The sequence below is a fragment of the Artemia sp. Qi Xiang Cuo genome, chromosome 7 (genome assembly GCF_049724085.1).
Source record: "Artemia sp. Qi Xiang Cuo chromosome 7, ASM4972408v1, whole genome shotgun sequence".
Classification (NCBI taxonomy): Eukaryota; Metazoa; Arthropoda; class Branchiopoda; order Anostraca; family Artemiidae; genus Artemia; species Artemia sp. Qi Xiang Cuo.
This window is the reverse complement of record NC_142800.1, coordinates 20,300,821-20,322,334: the sequence shown is the minus strand read 5'-3', so window position 1 is coordinate 20,322,334 and position 21,514 is coordinate 20,300,821. Positions and strand designations below refer to the sequence as shown.

At 36.3% G+C, this 21,514-nt stretch overlaps 1 protein-coding gene across 1 annotated transcript in view; it reads right to left on the bottom strand.

The window, feature by feature from the left end:
* The window catches only part of LOC148950038 (uncharacterized), a 48,420-nt gene that overhangs the window by 9,596 nt on the left and 17,310 nt on the right, over positions 1-21,514 (bottom strand). Inside the window, exon 2 of the mRNA XM_089091769.1 lies at positions 20,950-21,088. Within this exon, the coding sequence (XP_088947895.1) occupies positions 20,950-20,992 (43 nt within the window). The 5' untranslated portion in view covers positions 20,993-21,088. The remainder of the gene's footprint in view (positions 1-20,949; positions 21,089-21,514) is intronic.

The window sequence follows — 21,514 nt, the reverse complement described above, 5'->3', positions numbered from 1 at the left end:
AAATATAATTATTTTTGTTCTTTTTAAGTATTCATGTTGCTATTTACTTTCAGTTGAAAAAAAATTGTTTTTTTAAATTGAATTTCGGATTGTTTTTTAAATAATACTGGAAAATTTGGCTCCCCTTAATGGAACACCCTCCTCCCCAAGGAGTCCCTCAATGGAAAGTGGTTCCCACTTAAAAGTTCCCCCGCCAGGAATATTCCCCCAGACAATTCCATTCTTGCTGAAAATTCCCCCCGGAAAATTTCTTGCGGAAGATTCTGGGTAGAAAAAAAAATTCTTGGCGCATTTTCATTTGAAAAAGATTTTAATTTCGGATTGTTTTAAATCATGCTGAAAATCTCCTCCTCTGTGGAAAAATTTCCCTACAAATTCCCTGTCCCCTAGTAGAAAGTTTCTCCCGCAGGAAATTCCGTCTGGAGAACTTACCCCGTGGAAAACTCCCCCATGGAGAATTTCTCCCGTGGAAAATACCCCTTCCCTACGAAATGATACTCTAGACAACACCAACCCGGTAAAAATTTCCCCTCGAACACTTACCCTTAATATCTCCACATGTGAAATTGAGTCGGCAAAGAGAAAGCAAGACTAATAAAAAGAATTTCGCATAGGAATTCTGGCTAATTCCCCTAGAAAGCTCGACCCCCCTGAAAACTTCTCTCCCCATGGAAATTCTCCCCTTGGAAAAATCCCCATCAGAAAATTCACCCTACCTCCTCAACCGAGAAAGGTATGCATGCTTCCCCATAACAAGTAATATACGTAAACAATGGGCACATTTTATAACTTGAGACCTTTCCCCAGAGGCTGTGGGGGGTTAAGTTTTCTCCAAAGGGATAGTTATTGGGTCTATCAACTATGATGAACAAAATGTTTATCTAAAAACTTTTATCAGACAAATTTAAAGATAAATGGCGTTGGGGGGGGGGGGGTAGTGTCCCTTCGATCGTGGTTGGCACAATGTGTTATTTTTTTTCTTGGTCTTTGACCAAGGCACTTCGTATCAAAGGAGTTGCCGTAGAAACTTCAATAAGGGCTCATTCGATTGGAAATAGGAGTGGCTTGTGCATTTTTTAATAGTCGAAAGTAATTGGAAGGCAACTAACACCCCTTCCACGCCCCCAATTTCCCCAAACACATCCAATCAAAATTTTGAGATAGCCATTATGTTCATCGCAATTGTTTTCCGCATAGAAATTGTGTTTTTGAGGAGAACACTACCCAACAGCCCTCAGGGCAAGGGTTGTAAGCTATGCTCTGGGGGAACATAATGTTCTTATGGGAAGCGTTGTCAAAGAAATTTCAAAAAACGCTCATTCGATAAATTCAAAGGGATAGTGCCCTTTTTAATGGTCAAAACTGATTAGAGGGCAACTAGCCCGCCTCTCACGCCCACCTTTTGCTCAAACACATCCAATCAAAATTTAAGATAGCTATTTTGTTCAACGTAATTGAAAATTCGGGAAATTATGTCTTTTAGGATGACAACCAACCCCCCTCCTCCCCCGCCCCCACAGCCCTCAGGGCAAGGGTTGTAAGTTATGCCCTGGGGCCATATAAGGTTTTTATAGAAAGCGCCGTCGTAGAAACTTAAAAAAGGCTCATTTGATTTAAAATTGAAATGTCTAGTGCCCTTTTTAATAGTCGAAAGTGATTGGAAGCAACTAACACCCCTTCCACGCCCACCATTTATCTAAACACATCCAATCAAAATTTTAAGATAGCCATTTTGTTCAAAGTAGTTGAAAGGTCCGGAAATTATGTCTTTGAGCATGACACTCCCCCACAGCCCTCAGGGCAAGGGTTGTAAGTTATTCCCTGGGGGCATATAAGATTTATATTGAAAGATTTGTCGTTGAAACTTGAAAAAGGGCTCATTCGATTGGAAATTCAAGGGCTAGTCCTTTTTAATAGACAAAAGTAATTTGAGGGCAACTAACCCCCCTCTCACGCCCACCTTTTCCCCAAACACATCCAATCAATATTTTTAGATAGCTATTTTGTTCAACGTAGTTAAAAGTATTAGAAACTAGGTCTTTGAGGATTATAACCCCCTGAGAGCCCTCGAGGCAAGGGTTGTAAGTTTTGCCCTGGGGGCATATAAGGTTTTTATAGGTAGTAATGTTGTAAAAACTTCAAAAAGAGCTAATTCGATTGGAAATTAGAAGGGCTTGTGCCCTTTTTAATAATCGAAAGTCATTAGAGGATAACTAGAAACCCTCTCACATCCACCATTTCTCTAAAAACATCTAATCAAAATTTTCATATTGCCGTTTTGTTCGACGTAGTTAAAAAATCCGAAAAGTATGTTTTTGAAGATGTCACCCCCCCCAGCCCTCAGGGAACGGGTTGTAGTTTATGCCCTGGGGTCATATAAGTTTTTTTTTTATAGAAAGTGTTTTCGTAGAAACTTCAAAAAGGAATCATTAGATGGGAAATTGGAACGGCTTGTGCTATTTATGATAGTTAAAAGTAACTAGAGTGCTACTAATCCCCCTTTTACGCCCACCATTTCACGCAACCCATCCAATAAAAATTTTTAGATAGCCATTTTGTTCAACGTAGTTGGAAGGTCCGAAAATTATGTCTTTGAGGGTGACATGGCCTTGGGGAAATAAGGTTCATATAGAAAGCGTTGTAGTAGAAACTTCGAAAAGGGCTCATTAGATTGGAAATTGAAAGGGCTAGTGCCCTTTTAAATAGTCGGAAGTGATTGGAGGGCTACTAACCCCCCTCTCACGCCCACCATTTGCCCAAACACATCCAATCAAAATTTTGAGATAGCAATTTTCTTCAACGTAGTTGTAAGTTATGGATATTAGGTCTTTGAGGATGCCCCCCCCCCGGTCAAGGGTTGTAAGTTATGCCCTGAGGGCATGTAAGGTTTTTATTGCAAGCGTTGTCGTAGAAACTACAAAAGGGCTCATTCGATTGGAAATTGAAAGGGCTAGTGCCTTTTTTAATAGTTAAAAGTGATTGGGGAGCAACTAATGCCCCTCTCACGCCCACCATTTCCCCAGACACATCCAATCAAAATTTTGAGATAGCCCTTTTGTGTAACGTAGTTTAAAGTTCTGGAAATTAGGTCGTTGAGGATGACAATCCCCTCAGAACCCTCAGGGCAAGGGTTGTAATTTATGCATATGGGGCATATAAGGTGTTTATAGAAAGCGTTGTCGTAGAAACTCAAAAAGGGTTCATTCGATTGGGAATTGAAAGGGCTAGTGTCCTTTTTAGACAGAGAAAAGAGAAAAAGAGAAAAAAAGGAGAAAAAAGATTGTGAAAATCCAATTGATTATCCAACTATAGTAAAAATTGATGCTTGTTAGTGCACGTGCGGTGGTATCCGTACGCGCCAAATTTTTTTTGGAGCATTTAGTAAAAAACAGATGCAATTTAGTAAATTATTCCTCTCAGATTTAGTAAATTTTTCCAGGCAAGGGTGGCAACACTGGACAAGAGGACAGTCTGTCACTGAAGACAGACTAAGCTTTCTTTTGACTTAAATTGCAACAAGCAATCTTGCTGTTTGAGGTCAAGTTCGCTTGTGAGAGGACCTTCTACAGTTTTCTTTGATCTTCCTGGCCGTAAATACTTTGGAATATCAAATACAACATTTTGGAATGTTGTATTTGAATGTTGTATTGTGTTGTATTTATATTGAAAACGGAATTTAAAAAAAAAATATTTTTTAGAGTTTCGGTTATTATCGAGCCGGGTCGATCCTTACTTACAGTTCATTACCACGAACTGTTTGATGATTTACAGAATCATCATTTGAAGTTGCAGTACAACCCAAATTACTAGGATTCCTGTCTTCTGTTTTTTAACCTTATGTTAATAAAGTCTTAAAATAAGTATAATGTCACAAAACAGCAAACTTTTTGAATGTAGTATTAGAAATTATTTCTTTCCCTTGCAGTTTTAATTCTTCATACCCTCGGTTCGTTCAAGGCGTTTAACCCCCCAGAAAATACCCCCTCCGTGGAAAATACTTCAACGGAAATACCTCAATATGGGGTACAAAAGGAACTGTCAAAAACGTATCAAAAATGTGCAATTGATATCTACTCCCTTATGATTTCTGGGAATATTTCTGGTCTCCGCTGTTACTTTTAAATAAAAAAAAACAAGTTTTTTTTTTAACTGAACGTAAGGAACGACGTTAAAACGTAAAACGAACATAAATTATTCCGTATATGAAAGGGGCTGTCCCCTCCTCAACGCCTCGCTCTTTACGCTAATGTTTTTTATTGTTAAAAAAATAGAGTTGTGAGAAAGTCAAACTATAGCGTAAAGAGCGAGGCGTTGAGGAGGGGACAGCCCCCTTCATATACGGAATAATTTCTGTTCGTTTTAAGTTTTAACGTCGTTCCTTATTTTCAGTTAAAAAAAATTTTTTTATTTAATTTTTGAACGTTTTTGAATTAATGCAAGTTTTGATTTTGACTCACCATACAAGAATAATTAAAACAAAATTTGCATATTAATTTTACTTTTATTTGGTTAAATGCCTTTTTCGAAGCTTGTTTTAGAGAACCCTCTAGAGTAGGGTTCTCTAATACGCTGAATATGATGGTGTGATTTTCATTTAGGTTCTATAGCTCTTATGGGGTCTTTCCCCCCTTTTTTCGAAAATTAGCCAAATTTTCTCAGGCGCTTAACTTTTGATGGGTAGGACTAAACTTGATGAAACTAAACTTATATATTTGAAATCAGCATTAAAATCTGATTCTTTTGGTGTATCTATTGGTATCAAAATCCTGTTTTCTAGAGTTTCGGTTACCATTAGGCCGGGTCGCTCCTTACTTACAGTTCGGTACCACGAACTGTTTGATTAAAGTAAAGAATAACATTAAACCTCACAATGAGCAGAATTTATTCTTTATCCACACATCCACCTGATGGTCGTAGAAACTTCGGAGGGTGCTCATTAGATCAGAAATTGAGAGTTCAAGTCCTTTTTTTATAAGTTGAAAGCGATTGGGGATCAACCAACCGCGGGGGGGGGGGGTATTTTCCACGGGGTATTTTTGAGGGGTGATTTTCCACGAGGAGTATTTTCCATGAGCGGTATTTTCTGTGGGCAGTATTTTCCGGGGGATAGACACCAGCCACCCATCGGTTATATGATTTGTTATAGGGCTTTCGAGTAAAAGAGAAAGGGGTTAAGTTCTAAATAAGCTTAGTATAACCTTACAATTCTATGGGTTCATGTATTAGAAAAATATGCCAGCTGCCTTCAATATTTTAAAAAGAAGCAACAATATTTCCCAACAAATTCTTTCTCAGTAGAGCCACTGGATTTGTCCTGGCTTACTGACATGCTGAAAAATATCAAGTTTTGCAAGGCTCTGCCCGACAAGTCATTTTCTATGCGATTAATTGGTTTCTGTCAGCTTTGCGTAGATGGAGAAGTCAGTTTCGTTGTCTTTGCCCGATGATTTTGTCGACTTTGCAGTAATGAATTAGAAAATTTGGCTGTTCTTGGTCCGACAAAAGAGTAGTAAGCTTGTATAAGGTTTCACGAGCACAAGGATATACAATGCAGTTTGACGAGTAGATTGCATAAGGCGACCAAACCTTCCATATTATGGACCTATAAAGCGAGTGTTTATAGCGGATACTCCGTATACGTTAAACTGATTAGTAATCGGATTCAAACATAAGGAGTGATTTTCATTGTGGTTCATATTAGTAAGAGAATTGAATTCAGAGAGAATAGTTTATAATTTTTTGAGACGGTATTAGCAAAGAAAATGAGTGGTACATTTACACTATTGGAGCTTGATGGTGAAGCAGGTAGCAGCAATGATACAAGGGGCGAGAGTACCAAATGTGGCTGTAGAAATTACACGAGGATGTAGACTAAGCCTTGAATGGGAAGATATGTATGCTAGATATGTAATATCTTTGAGCAAATTTTAATTGGAAGAGTAAATATGCTTTGCAGCAAAACTGAACATTGTGCACATAAATAGACTTCAAGCTGCATTAAATAAACTGGTGAAATAAATTGAGGAAAATAAATTGAATCAGTGATTATTATTGTTATAATATTTGGAACCAGGGACAAGATTGTGTAATGCGACCAGACAGGTTTCTGAAGGAACATCTATTTTCTGGGCCAATCAGAGAGAGTGGATACAGAGGATACTCCATATACGATAACCTGATTAGTAATCGGATTCAAATATAAGGAGTGATTTTCATTGTGGTTCATATTAGAAAGAGAATTGAATTCAAAGAGAGAACAGTTTATTATTATTTGAGACGATATTAGCAAAGAAAATGAGTGGTACGTTTACACTATTGGAGCTTGATGGTGGAGCAGGTAGCAGCAATGATACAAGGATGAGAGTACCAAATGTGGCTGTGGAAATTACACGAGGATGTAGACTAAGCCTTGAATGGGATGGTATGTATGCAAGAAATGTGATATCATTGAGCAAATTTAAATTGGAGGAGCAATTATACTTTGCAGCGAAACTGAACATTGTGCATATAAATAGACTTTAAGCTGTATTAGATAAACTAGTGAAATATATCAAGGAGAATAAATTGAATCAGTGATTATTATTGTTGTAATTATATTCAATAAAACTGTTTCTAAGTCGAAGGTATTTTTTTCTATAGTAGGTTAGCGTATATTTTTAAAGTATGAAAAAAGAATCATGGTTAGTCTGAAGTTGATTGTGAGAGTGTTAAGTCTCTAAAAAATGGATTGATTTGAGAAGGAGAAAATCATGGGGAATCGTGTGTTTATGGAAAAATGTTTGATTCTAGATGATGATTTTCTGGAGTTATCTTTTCAAAGGAAGATATTTTCTCATGAAATGCTTGTCGATGTAATGAAAACTGATTCTCAGTCATTAGACTATTGCATGAGGCTTTTACGTCGTGGGCTAAAGGCATTTACACAATTTATTGACATATTAATCACGACAAGACAAAATGATATTGTGGATTTGCTTTTATGCACAGTAACTTAGAAATTTAAGACTTTTTTCATGAGAAAGATGTTGTTCAAGGAGGATTTACTCCTCTCTCTCTCTATCCCACTCAATTTGTTGATCGCACCTCAGTTTCATTGGCGGCGAGAGTGTCAACGCATGAAAAAATGTTCCATACATGTACACTATGCAAATATACACTGGGCAGCTGGTCATCATGTGAGAATTGTACAATGATTGATGAGTATGATGAAAAGTCAGATTTTTGCGACCCGTGTAAATTCCATAAAGGATATGCCCTACAAATTAAAGGTTGTAATTCCTGTCTTGAAGGGGTGTGGGACTCTCATCCTAGAGGACAGCCATGCTCTAATTGCCATTATGATAAATGTAATCAGTGGGAGAATACATATCCTGGTATGATTGGAAAAAATCCTAAACGTGATTTAGTTTATTGATAGGAGACTGGTATCGTCGTGGCTTTAGATTGTTTTGGGAGGAGGAGCCAGGTCTACGATTCAACTGTTGGAACAACAAAAGAATTTGGTTTCTACGTCATCGTTGTGAAGACAATGGCTAATATGATTAAAAGCCTATTGATTTTTATTTGGCTGTTACGGAATGTGATTCGCCACTTGAGAACACTGTAGGTGACACTGCTTCAAATAGGTAAACTGAAACATGAAAATTTTGTAAAATGACTGAGAATAGTATCATTGACTAAACACAGAGATGTGATAAAAGTGAAGTTATACTATACTGTAGAAAATTTGACCCTGACATTGCAGGACATCAGGATCAGTATACAGTGAATTCAGATAATCTACCTGCATTAGTTGTTCTCGATGAATACCTATACGTAGTAGAAGATGAAATCTAAAGAGTAGAAAAGTCGTTTTTTATCATGTAATTGCATTATTTTTAATAAGAAAAAGTTTTAAATACATTTTTATAACAATTTATTCGTATGGCACTAAAATCAATATTAAACACGCTTGAAAATATATTTTCCACTAGGAAGTCGTTCAATCGAGGAAAGTCAAAGTAAATGCTAAGAAACTTCTTGTAGGTATAGCCACGACACCTGAACATGAAAAACAGTAGTGCATGAAAGCTGCATGCCTTAGTCGTTAAATCCTGTAGTCTCCTCTGATTTTGAATAATAGTTTTCCGACTGCTCTCAATAAATTTGTTGATGTGTGGAGTGTAGAATTTATATGATAGGCCAAGAGGATAAGAAAATTCAACATTGTTCGCTGTTTGAAAGACGCATAGCCAATGGCATGTCTTCAAAGTCGATGGACTGCTATTAACAATGATTAGGGTATTGTTAACATTTGGAATATTTTCAATGAAGTCCGATGGTATGCAATAGGATTTGTACTGGGACATGTATAGATCCATATGAAATACACTGATTATTTGGTTTGTGTTCATGGTGCTAGGTCTAGTAGAACACTGCCGTCGGGTGTGATTTCCCAATAGGTTTCAAGTTAACTCAATGATATTAGCGTGATACTTTCAGTCAAAGATTCGGCAAATGTGCACTCTAAACGTACATTACCGTTCGCACTATGCTCATATCCTGGGTGCAGATAGGTCCAAAACAATTACACCATGATTTTTTGAAAACATTGAATCAGTTATTCCATTTTTCAAATAGTTGGGAATCATGATCTAGGGATTGCATGGTCAACTCATACAGAGTTCTGTAGGGTTTTCTATCAAATGATAGAGTGTACAGTGGGACTCCATTCACTTCACACACAAGGCTAGATAGACCAAAAAAATTAAAATCCTGGGTGGATGCAGTCCAGGATCCAACGGCACTGGCATTCTTTACAAAAGCCAAAGCGAGTGTTGATGGGATTTTTCCATTGATAAATGATGAATTGGTATAACTGCGAGAGCCAGTGGCAATGTGAAGTTGATTGGTGATCATATGGGGGACAAGAAGTTTAATATTGTTACCATTGGCTCTTAGCTTTTCCACTGCCAATGCAACAGAGCTCATAACCTGTTGTTTTCGAACATGAAGAGTTGCTGAAGTGATTATGACATTTGCATCTGGTACTACAGCAAGTGTTTTTCTCAAAATTAAATTCGATACAGCTAGTTGCAACTTTCTGTCAATCTTTTCATTGGGGCGTAACCATTGGGATATATTGAATATCTCATTATTTAATTTTCTAACTAAATGATACTCCTGGGTCACTGCAGCAGTTAACTCACCGTCAGTATCAACACCTGATCTATATTCATAGCCCAATGACTGTCCTCTCAACTCCTGATATGCCTTTGGAGTCATCATCATAAATTGTGTGTAGCTTGCATAGTTGGACAAATCATTGCTAGTGGTCACTAATGTTCCATTAATAAATACATTAATTTTTTTTGAACAAGTTGTGTAGGATACAGTTTTCATTGGACAGACCATCGGCAACAGTTGGAGTTGTATTGTCTGACTCTTCACCGCAATATTTAAACCAATAAATTTTGATCAAAAATCGATGAGACAGTCTTCAATGGAAAATATCCGAAATTGTACGTTTTACGAGACGGGTTGTTCTTGATGGGGTTGCTGATAATAGATGTAACTCACAGTCACCCCGATATTTTCAGTGTTTAGCTGATTCAATGAGGAGGTGATCGACGGATTCGATTCTTTGTGGGGGAGATAGGTCATCTTAGGAGAAGAAATCCTTCTTTGATCTAACAATCTTTTTCTTTTTCTGCTTATTGGTCTTCTTCGGTTTATTCCTCAAAGTCGTTGTTGATGTCCTTTGCTTCCCGCCTGGGTAGACTGATGAGTGAATGATACCCACGCATCCTTTTAAATCCTTTCCCATTTTGCTGAGATTTTAATTGCTGACCAACGGCTCTTGCTGAAGATCTATTTTGATCTTGCTGAATTAGTGCCTATTTTGTGCCAAAAGTTGTTTAGAGATAGGGGTTATGTGGTTTCCTTATAATCATTTATATTATTCGCGTCTGGTATTATCCTCAGTTTAATTTGCGCCTTAGTTTTATACAGTCACAGAGTGAAATTTGTTCCTTTCGTGATACTTTGACTATTACCCTGTTCTACGAGTTTATGGGTTTAGTGCCCTGGAAGCGTGACTACGTCCTATTTATTTATTTTTTCTAGGACGTAGGACCCTTCCAGAACATTCAGCTCAAATCTCCTCCCAAGTTTGAATTTTATTCCTGATATACATTTGTTTAGCTTGGTGGATCCCCCCCAATGACAAGACGCTTAGCAGTGTTCGTTTTCAAATGCAAACGGTCCTGTCATTGGTGTTTATCACCTGCAATGTCCTCGCCCTGTCATTTCTGTTTTTGGTGTGTTGTGAATTTATTTAATATGTGAAATTAATTATACCCGAGAAAACTTTGTTTTAAACGGTGCTATACTTTTTAAATTGTGACCCATTTTATCTACGGTTTCTTGTTTATATACACCGTCCTTATAGGTAAGTGTTTTATTTCTCATATCTTCTACTATTTATAACAAGACTACAGCTAGATTGTACATGTAGTGGCCACCTAATGTAAACTATTGCTACCTTTCCCTTTATAATTATTTTTAAATTTCTCCAAAACACTTTTTTGTGGAATTTAGCTGGAAGTGCCAACCCAGTGAGGCAAAGGTCGGAAGATATATAGTATTTACTTAAAAAGAAAACACCAGTGGTGATTCGGCTCGTTCTAAATTTTCTAGCTTTCAGGTATCATATTTCAGTAAATCATCCTACTTCGTTTTTTTTTAATATTATCCCCCCAAATTATGTTTTTTTTTCAATATACATTTCAAAAAAATCGCCTTCTAATACTGATTTTAAATGTTTATAATTTAATTAGTTTCACAACACCTATTTAAAAGTTACGTGGCCTTATTAATTTCTTTTATGAAACGAAGCCTAATTCGTTTTGACAAGTCTTGACATTACACCGTTCGCGAAGTTATATCCCGTATTGGAAACAAAATTTTTGCAGGAAGCTATGATGTCACTTCAGATTGGAGCTAATAATTTAGCGTTAGAACGTGACGGTAATAATTTTTTTTGCTGGCGATATATATTTGAAGGAAAACTTGATGTTTTTTTATATACCGATTAAAAAATAAAATATAGATATTTCTTTAGAGGCTTTTTACTCGTTTTATTTTTATTTAATATTTTTTTTGGTTATAATTGTTTTATTCAAATATTAATCTGCTGGGGGCTACGCTCGTTCTGCCTTTCTCCGTTTCCTGGTCCGAATTTCGGACCCCAAATTTTTGCTTTTCTTCTTTATAATATTTGCAAGTTTTTCCGTGGTCTCTATGGTTTGGTTTATGAGGCTCTGAGTCCGAGTGCTGTTTTGCTGCCTCGTCAAATATCTTTAATCTTTGTTTCTCTTGATGTTTGGCCTTTTTCATAAGCGTTTTAGCTACTTGTGCTGCTGACAAAGGATCTTGTTGCTGCCCCTTTGGTTTCTTTACTGTTCTCCATAATTTTTCTCTGAAAGGGAGAATAAAGGCATCTAAGACTACAACCCCCAAATACCATAAGACACTTCACAACAACTGGTGGTCGCTAGAAAAACTGGGTCGAGAAGGCTAGATAAAAATAGTAAATTGAAATAAAATGGCTTTACTAGAGGAAAAAATGACTTCCCTATCAACAGTACTTGAAATTGCAAAAATTATACCAGAATACGTGGGAAATTCAGATGTAGATGAGTTTATCGAAAAATTAAAAATTTTCGACGAATTAACTGAATCGGTTGAGGATAAGGTCAAAGAGCAATGCGTTGGAGCCAGATTAAAGGGAAACGCACTTAAACATTTTGAGGCAATTAAGGACAAAGAGCCCAAGGATATCAGAACTCTAATTGAATTGTTTAAAACAAGATTCATAGAGACAAGCATCTCTGAATGGCTAAGAAAAGAGGTAGTCGCATTCAATAACTCAACTAGTATCAGGGAATATGCCGACAGAATTTGTAGATCCGTGTGTTTACAATTAGAGAAAGGCGAAAATGACAAAACAGTACAGAAAGTACAACTACATACTTTTACCCAAGGGTTACCAAAAAAGTTATTAAGACTAATATTATCACGGAAACCTAAAAATTTAGAGCAGACTATAATACTAGTTGAAACAGAGGTAAAAATTGACGAGGCTACGAAAAAGATTGATCAGATGTCAATAAATAACACAGGAGCCTAAGAAAGTATAAAATATGAAAAGGGACAGAAAAGGGTGAGCGCTGAGGAGCCGAATCGTGAACCAAAAAGGCGCAACGGAGGCCGAGGGTCGCCGTCTAGGAAAATAGCTGACAGATTCCACGACCTTGAGAGACTACGAGCTAATAACTATAGAAATTATGGACACCCTCCCCAACCAAAGACAGATAGCTGGGGAACCAACAAGGACAGATCAAAAATATTTAGAAATAACCAGGGAACAAACAAACAATTTAAGAGAATATTTTATTGCTATTATTTCAGCAAACCAAACCACTATGCAGCAGATTGCTGGCATAGAATACGCAAAGAAGGCCATACGTACATGGCAAGACCCCAATTCACAACGCAGGAGGACAGAAATTTAGGAAGACAGGGAGCAAATAATACCTGGCAAACACCTAATAATATTCCTGAATTTAGGCCTAGAAGGCCAACGGTTAACAATACCTAGGGTCAAAGTAGCAGCGCTGAAGAAAACTGGGATAATCCCAGAAACTTTTGGCCAAACAGTGGACATTTAAACGGAGAAACCAGCCTGTAAGGGTCGACAGAGCTGTTTCCTTACAAAGACCCCTATATAGTTTAGAATGTTGTGATACAAATGCAAATAATAATAATCTACCAATTCTTTGTTGTTTTAAAATTTACCATGTTTACTAGATACAGGCGTATCTAAATCATTAATTCGGGCGGAAGTTTTTAAGAGGTTTCCTCCTAGTGTCAAAAATCGCATAAGTAGATGCCAGAATACCCTGATATCAGGGACAGGGCACAAGCTGACAATTTTGGGAGAATGTCCACTGAAATTTAGTGCAGGGGATAAAGAAATAACAGTAACATTAACAATATGCAAGCAGCTACCATTTCCTTGTATTCTAGGAGTAGATGCCATCAGAAAATATGGGATTGTATGGGAACCCATATCCGATACAATAGCCATAAACCAGGCAAATGAAAATAATAGGCAAATTTGCGTAACAACAGATAACGAAATTGAAGATTCGAATTATAACCTAAAAATAAGCGGAAAAATCACCATAGAAGGGGGAACGACAGCTCAAGTTCTAGCGACATTAAATGCAAAAGTAGGAAAGGTTAAAACAATGGATGCCATGATAGGAGGGTACACCATAAAAGAATACCCAATAATTTTCGTGGAAAATCAAGTTATAAAAATTGAAAATGGTATAACATACTTAAAACTATCAAATCTAAATAATAATAAAATAAAGCTGAGCCAGGTAGAACTTGGATCAGTAGAAAAGATTTCAAATTCGGAAATAAAATTTATAAACAGTCCAGAATTAAGCGTAAACTTCACTAGCCACGAACATTTATCCTCATTAAAACCGCAACCACAAGAAAAGTATGGAATGTCGAAAACGGATTTTTTGCAACAATTTGATTTAAAAAATTTACCGGAAAACGTAAGAACTAGGGTGGAAAATATTCTTTGGGATTTTAAATGGACTTTTGCAAGACACAAAGCGGATTACGGATTAACTCTCTAAATCACGCACAAGATATCAACAGACGGCCCTCCAATCAAAAAATCACCGTATAAAACACCTTATCATTTAAAACCATGGCTAGAAACCCAAATAAAAGAAATGGAAGATCAGGGACTAATTAAAGAAAGTGTGAGTGATTGGTGTTTTCCACTAGTAAAAGTTAGGAAAAAAGATAACACCTGGAGATTATGTATAGACTTTAGATCACTAAATGCCGTCACGGTTAAGGACGTGATGAAGTTACCAAGAATTGATACGATTTTAGATGCGTTAGGAGGCTCAAAATATTACACTAGTTTTGATTTAATAGCAGGATATTGGCAAATCGCTTTATATGCAGAAACAAAGCATAAGGCTACAGTAATCTTAGACGATTGAAGATGGTTCATATTTGAACGTATGCCTTTTGGCTTATCATTTAGTCCAAATTGTTTTAGTCAACTATTGAATTTGGTGTTAAAAGATAACGAACTAGGAAGGAAAAAAGATACCTTGGCTTATTTAGATGATGTAATTTTGTTTAATGAAAACCTGGAAGACCACTTGGTCAGACTTAGAAAAATACTGGAAAAGTTTGAAAAAGCAGGCTTAAAATTAAAACTAAAAAAGTTAAAAATAGTAGTACCAAAATTAGTTTTTCTTGGACACCTGATAAACCAAGGTACTATTTCCCCAAATCCAGAAAAATTTACAGTTATAGAAAACTTACAGCCTCCTAAAGATAAAAAAAGCTGCAAATCAGTTTGTGGTTTGTTAAGCTATTTCAGACAATATATTAAAAATTATGCCACAATAGCACAACCTTTGACAAACCTTTTGAAGAAATCAGGTAAATTCGAATGTCCAGCAGAAGCAAAAAAAGCACTAAATGAAGTAAAAAGGCAATTATTACTGGCGTTAAAACTAAAACTACCAGATTTGTCACATGACTTCTGTTTGCAAACAGATGCTTCGGGGTACGGTATAGGGGCCATATTATTAAACATAAGATCTGAAGGAGTATAATCAATAGTCCAATACGTGAGCAGGTCACTGTCGGAGGCAGAAAAAAAATACTCGACAGTTGAAAGGGAGTGTTTGGCACTTGTAGTTTTTACAGAATATTTTCGACAATTTTTACTTGGAAAAAAATTTATTTTACGCGTAGACCAAAAATCATTAGTTTGGCTATATACGAAGCAAAATACTTCAGCCCGGTTTACACGGTGGATACTACGTCTGCAAGCATATTCATATACCCCAATATATATAAAGGGCCGTACAAACATTTTAACAGACTATTTGTCACGAAATCAAGATACGGAAGGAAATTTGATAACAACCATCCAGAACGAACTGGAAGGGCTAAAAATACTGTCTAATGAAAATGTTTCGAAGCATCAAGATAAAGACGATTTTTGTGTAGCGATGAAATCCTTTTTTTCAAAAGAACCGGAACTGCCAGAGCACTTTAAACATTTTTTAAAGGACTTAGATAATTTGGATCTGGACGAAAGTAAATATCTTCTAGTAAGATATCATAGACCATCGCAAGAATATAGAAAACATGACTAAAAAGTTATTCCAGTAATTCCAAAATCTCTGGAAGGAGAAGTTTTACAGATGGCACATGCAACGATTGGCCGTCACATGGGAGAAGCAAAAACTATGTGGAAGCTGAAAGAAAATTTTTATTTTCCAAAAATGTACTCAAAAGTAAAAGCTTGTATACAAAGCTGCCAAGAGTACGCCAAACAAAAGTCGCCACCAAGGACCCCTAGGGCTGAATTAGGTCAATACCCCACCCCTTCAGGGGTAGGAGAATTAATGTCAATAGACATTTGGGGAACCGGAGGAAGTTTACCAGTTTCCAGGAAAGGAAACAGGTGCGTACTAACCGTAGTCGACCATTTTAATTCATGTTCATACGCTTTTCCAATTCAAGACGAAAAGACAAAAACCATTGCGAAAGTTTTGGTCAATCGTCTATTTCTAGAACACGGAATTTTTCCTAGAGTTTTACTTAGCGACAATGGGCCATGTCTTAGAGCCAAATTATTAGACGAAATTACAGAATATCTGGATGTTAAACGATGGTTTACCTCGTCTTAGATGGCAGCAGCTAATGGGAAGGTTGAACGTAAGCATAGGGAATTAGCTTACATGCTGGGAATACAAGCAAGAGAGGAAAATGAAAATTGGGATGAACATTTATCATTTGTAGTCTTTGCAATAAATACGGGTTTTTCACGTACGTTAAAAGAAACGCCATTTTTTGCAACATATAAGAGATCCCAGAATTTGTTTAGATAAAATACAAAATGACAGAATATATTACAACCTAGACCAATATAAGCAAGAGATGGTGATGCGAAAGAAAAAAGCTATGGAACAAGTTAAAGACAATCTGGAAGATGCGAAAACAGAACAAAAAGAAAAATATGACAGAACAAGCAAAAACAAAACGAGTTACTGTTTAAGAGATTTGGTTTATGTTTACAAAGCGAATCTGGAAGGAACAAAAAAGTTAAAACCGAAATGGGATGGACCCTACAGGATTATAAAAATTCTACCAAATAACTTAACGTATGTTCTAAAGCATCAGTATAAGGGAAAGGAAGAAGCAGTACACCATAATAGAATGAAAGAGGGATATTTTTCAAAAGAGTGGAAAACAGAGCCTATACTTTCAGAAGAAGAAATAGAGGACACGATTTCACCAGCATATATCAGAAGACCATACGAATTTTATGACCTTTTTAATGACCACAAAAGTTGGGATTAGTGGAAGGAGTATTTAGCCCAGTCTTGGCTACAAACTCTACACAACAAAAAAAAAGAGTGAAAAACAGAAAAAAACCGGCGAAAAAGCTCCAACAAAAATCTGGGGGGGGGCCTCTTTATCCATTAGTGAATTAAGTAACATTAAAACTCGAAAACGATCTTTGTCCAACTACTCAATTCAGAGATGCATTTCTGAAGCACCAATTGATGGGGTAAAGTAAAATTTAAAGGTAACCTCTGTCTTCTCTTTTCAACCTGATTTCCCTTTTGCTTTTTGTCATACAATATAATCAATTAGTCTAAGCTCCATGTATAAACAAGGGAAGGGGTTATGTGGCTAGACTGCTGCTCTTTCCCTGGAACACTGCTCTGATTCATTAATTGATTTTGAAAATGATTTTCAAAATTATATTTCTCCTTCGAAATATGATATAAAAGATTTTGGATCCCGGCAATGGCTTTCAGAATTGAGAAAAAACAAATCTTTGATTAGATTACTGCGAGAAACCTTGGTAGTTAAGGAAAATAGCTTGGTAGTTAAGGGATCTCGAATCGAGTTCTTCACATAGCTGTTTGAGGAATGGGGAATGAGAAGGGTATGAAGAAACGAATCACCGACGTTTGTATCTTGCTTTTCACAACGGGAGTCCCAACACTTTCAGCTGTCTGAACTACTTTACCATAAAAAGAAGGAAAATCCACTTCTATTAGCTCTTTTACTATATACTGGCATAAAACAATATGTTCACAGTAGGCAGGTCGATCTAAATATTCTTTCTGTAGAGACAAGGAAATTGAAAACGGAATCGAACTTACTTTTCTAACAAGAAACAGAGGAAAAACAAAGTGTAACTTGGTAAAAGCTTTTACTAAGGAGTTGGCTTTCATCATTGGACTTGAATCGGGATGGTTGTCAACAAAGCTCTCCCGTAATCCGACAACACCAGGGAAAAGCTCCAGAAAATTGACAGCACCATCATGCCTTTCAAACCACCATGTGTCATAAAAGTGAAGAAATTTTGCTTTTTTGTATGCTTTTGAACAGAAGTTAATTATTCCATGCGTTTGGGGAAATAGGAAAAACACTACAATTACTTACAAGTATCCATTAAGCATTTGAATTAGGTCCGGTCTGGAAGCCTGCGCCAGGGCAAGGTTTAAAGAAATTAAAGCACAATGCTTATAAATGGAAGGGACAAGTTTTTTGTTGTTGTTTCTTTTTAACACGGGAGTTCTGGCGCCTTTTTCTCAAAGTATGATCAAAAAACCTAATTCATATTCTTACGTTTTATTGAAATTTAACTGTATTTCTTAACCTCAAATCTTAACCTCATGATATCATAATTGTCATATCAGCAATGTTTTATATTTTATTTTATTTTAATGGTAGGCTACTTCCAAGAGGACATAGGAGAACTGACCTCGGAGTCGCCTTTCTCTTCTTTTGCAACCCTTAAGAGAAAAGGCTTGGTATAAAAAAAGAAGGGCAATAAACTAAGACATCAGAAGGAAGTGGAAAAGAAAAACACCATAGTTTTCCAACGATCTATTCTTGCATACCTTGGTATATCAATAATCCTCTTCTCTTATTGAGCAAGAATTTTTTGGTACATACTGTCGGTTAAAACGAGCAACAATCGTGCGAACTATTTTTGTTTTAGTTGGTGTTATGAAATTAGAAAACTGGTAATTATAAAGCAGCCACTGTAACTCTAGTTCTGGCATCCATCTTCATTTTATCCCATCTTTCCCAAGAAATTAAAACACCTCTCGTTTCTATGTGTTTGAAGTTTGGGATAAAGATCAGTTAGACGACCAATATATTCATTTCCTAAAACTGCTAAGTAAATAAAATCTCCCAGTCAAAAGTCTACTCCGCTGTGCAGTGTAGCTTCTACGATCGTGTTACGAACTACCGTCAAACGCTTTATAACTACGAAAAATTTTAAGAATTTCGTAGCTTCTCTCAGGTATTAAAAAAAAATTAGTTTATTAATACGGTTTAGATTTATACGTAAATGTGAAATAAATTATTTAAACCGTTGTTGAGGAGTTCATGTTGGTCAACAATGTTGACAAAAACTATAGATCTAAACCCTAGAGAAAACTGAGGTGGACAAATAGCGTCAATACATTGCTTCTTTCACTGCATTATGAACTTCAATCTTCAGTCACATCGATCAAACAGTTCGTGGTAACGAACTGTAAGTAAGGAGCGACCCGGCTCAATGGTAACTGAAACTCTAGAAAACGGGATTTTGATACAAATAGATACATCAAAGGAATCAAATTTTAATGCTGATTTCAAATATATAAGTTTCATCAAGTTTAGTCCTACCCATCAATAGTTACGCGCCTGAGAAACATTGGCTGATTTTTGAAAAAAGGGGGAAAGACCCCCTAAAAGTTATAGAACCCTAATGAAAATCACACCATCATATTCAGGGCATCAGAGAACCCTACTGTAGAGGTTTCAAGCTCCTATCTGCAAAAATGTGGAATTTTGTATTTTTTGCCCGAAGAAAGATCACGGATGTCTGTTTATTTGTTTTTTTTCCCAGGGGTAGTTGTATCGACCTTATGGTCCTAGAATATCGTGGGAGGGTTCATTGGAATGGAAATTAAAAGCTCTAGTGCTCTTTTTAAGTGACCGAAAAAATGGAAGGAAACTAGGCCCCCTCCCACGCTCATTTTTTTCCCAAAGTCAGCCCATCAAAATTTTGAGATAGCCATTTTGTTCAGCATAGTCGAAAATATGATAATTATATCTTTTAGGAATACTTAATCCCCCAAATTCCCCGGGGGAGGGCTGAAATTTATGAACTTTACCCAATGTCAACATACAGTATTGGTTATTGGAAAGTGTACAAACGTATTCAGGGGGATTTTTTCTGGTAGTGGGGGGTTGGGCGGGTCCGGGGTTATGTGGGAGGATCTATCCATGACAGAGATTTTCATGGGAGAAGGGACATTGCTATGAAGAAGGCGCCGGATTTCCTGGCATTATTTAAAAAAAGATCAGAAATTAAATATAAAAAAAACAAGTTTTTCAACTGAAAGTAAGGAGCAACATCAAAACTTAAAACATACAGAAAATACTACGTATATGATTGGGTTCACCCCCTAGTCAGTACATTGCTCTTTAAGCCAAATATTTTTAGTACTTTCATAAGAACTATTTATTCTAAATAACGGCCTTTGTGATTAAGGAGTCATTTTTAAAGAATTGGAATAAAATTCGAACTTTAGCATAAAGAGCGAGGAATTGACTAGAAGGCGAACCCCCTAATATACGTATTAAAAATATGCGAATATAGAATTTCGTTACATAAGTTAATTCGTAAGTTACGTATAGGTTATTTATACTAATAAAAACGTTCGTAAATTAAAATTAAACATGTTTCGAGAAAGCCAATTAACCAAATAAAAGTAAAATTAAAATGCAAATTTTGTTTTATTTATTCATATACGGTGAGCCAAAATCAAAACCTGTATTAATTCAAAAACGTTCAAAAATTAAGTAAAAAAAACAAGTTTTTTTTAACTGAAAGAAAGGAACGACGTTAAAAATTAAAAAGAACAGAAATTATTACTTATATGAAAGCGGCAGTCCCCTCCTTAAAGCCTCGCACGTTACGCTAAAGTTTGACTTTCTCACAGCTCAATTTTTTTAAAAAATAAAAAACATTAGCTTAAATAGCGAGGCGTTGAGGAGGGGACAGCCGCGTTCATGTAAGGAATAATTTCTGTTAGTTTTAAGTTTTAACGTCGTTCCTTAATTTAAGTTAAAAAAAAAACTTTTTTTTATTTAATCAAACAGTAACGAACTGCAAACAAGGAGCGACCCGGCTCAATGGTAACCGAAACTCTAAAAAACGGAATTTTGATACCAATAGATGCATCAAAAGGATCAAATTTTAATGCTGATTTCAAATATATAAGTTTCATCACGTTTAATCATACTTATCAAAAGTTACGTACCTGAGAATTTTTAGCTGATTTTAGAAGAAATGGGAAAGACCCCCTAAAAGTTATAGAACCTTAATGAAAATCACACCATCATATTCAGCGTATAAGAGAACCCTACTGTAGAGGTCTCAAGCACCTGTCAACAAAAAAGTGGAATTTTGCATTTTTTGCCAGAAGAAAGATCACGGATGCGTATTTATTTGTTTTTGTTTTTTCCCAGGGGTGATCGTATCGACCCAGTGGTCCTAGAATATCGTGGGAAGGCTCATTAGAACGGAAATTAAAAGTTCTAGTGCCCTTTTTAGTGACAAAAAAAAATATAGGGCAACTAGAACCCCTCCCACACTCATTTTTTCCCAAAGTCACCTGATCAAAATTTTGAGATAGCCATTTCGTTCAGCATGGTCGAAAATATGATAACTATGTCTTTTAGGATGACTTAATCCCCCGAACTCCCCGGGGGGAGGGCTGAAATTCATGAACGTTACCCAATAATATTTGAGAATATTGAACCTACCTTCCTTGATATTTGAAAACTGAAGAGGGCTCTTTCCAGTCATCTTTATGAAGGCAAAGGCGCTTCCAGTATGACTCCTGAATGAATGGATTAGAAACAAACTTCAGTTTTCTCAGAGCCGAGTAGCATCAAATAAAACCTGAGTAAGAAATATAGGCCTATGTTACTCAGGACATGTCTTAACAGTATATTGAAGTTCTTTCAAACAGCTCGTGGTAACGAACTGTAAGTAAGGAGCGACCCGGCTCAATGGTAACCGAAACTCTAGAAAACGAAATTTTGATACCAATAGATACATCAAATGAATCATATTTTATTGCTGATTTCAAATATATAAGTTTCATCAAGTTTATTCTTACCCATCAAAAGTTACGCGCCTGAGAAAATTTGGTTGATTTTAGAAAAAAGGGGGATCAATAAACTAATCATACTCATAATGAGCAAAAAGCTGAAAATATCTATACAAGTAAAATAATGAATATATCTACTTAAATGGGGATGTTTGGAGTCTCCACGGGAATGTCAAACAAAGTAAGAGGAACGTCAAACGAAGTAAAAAAAGATG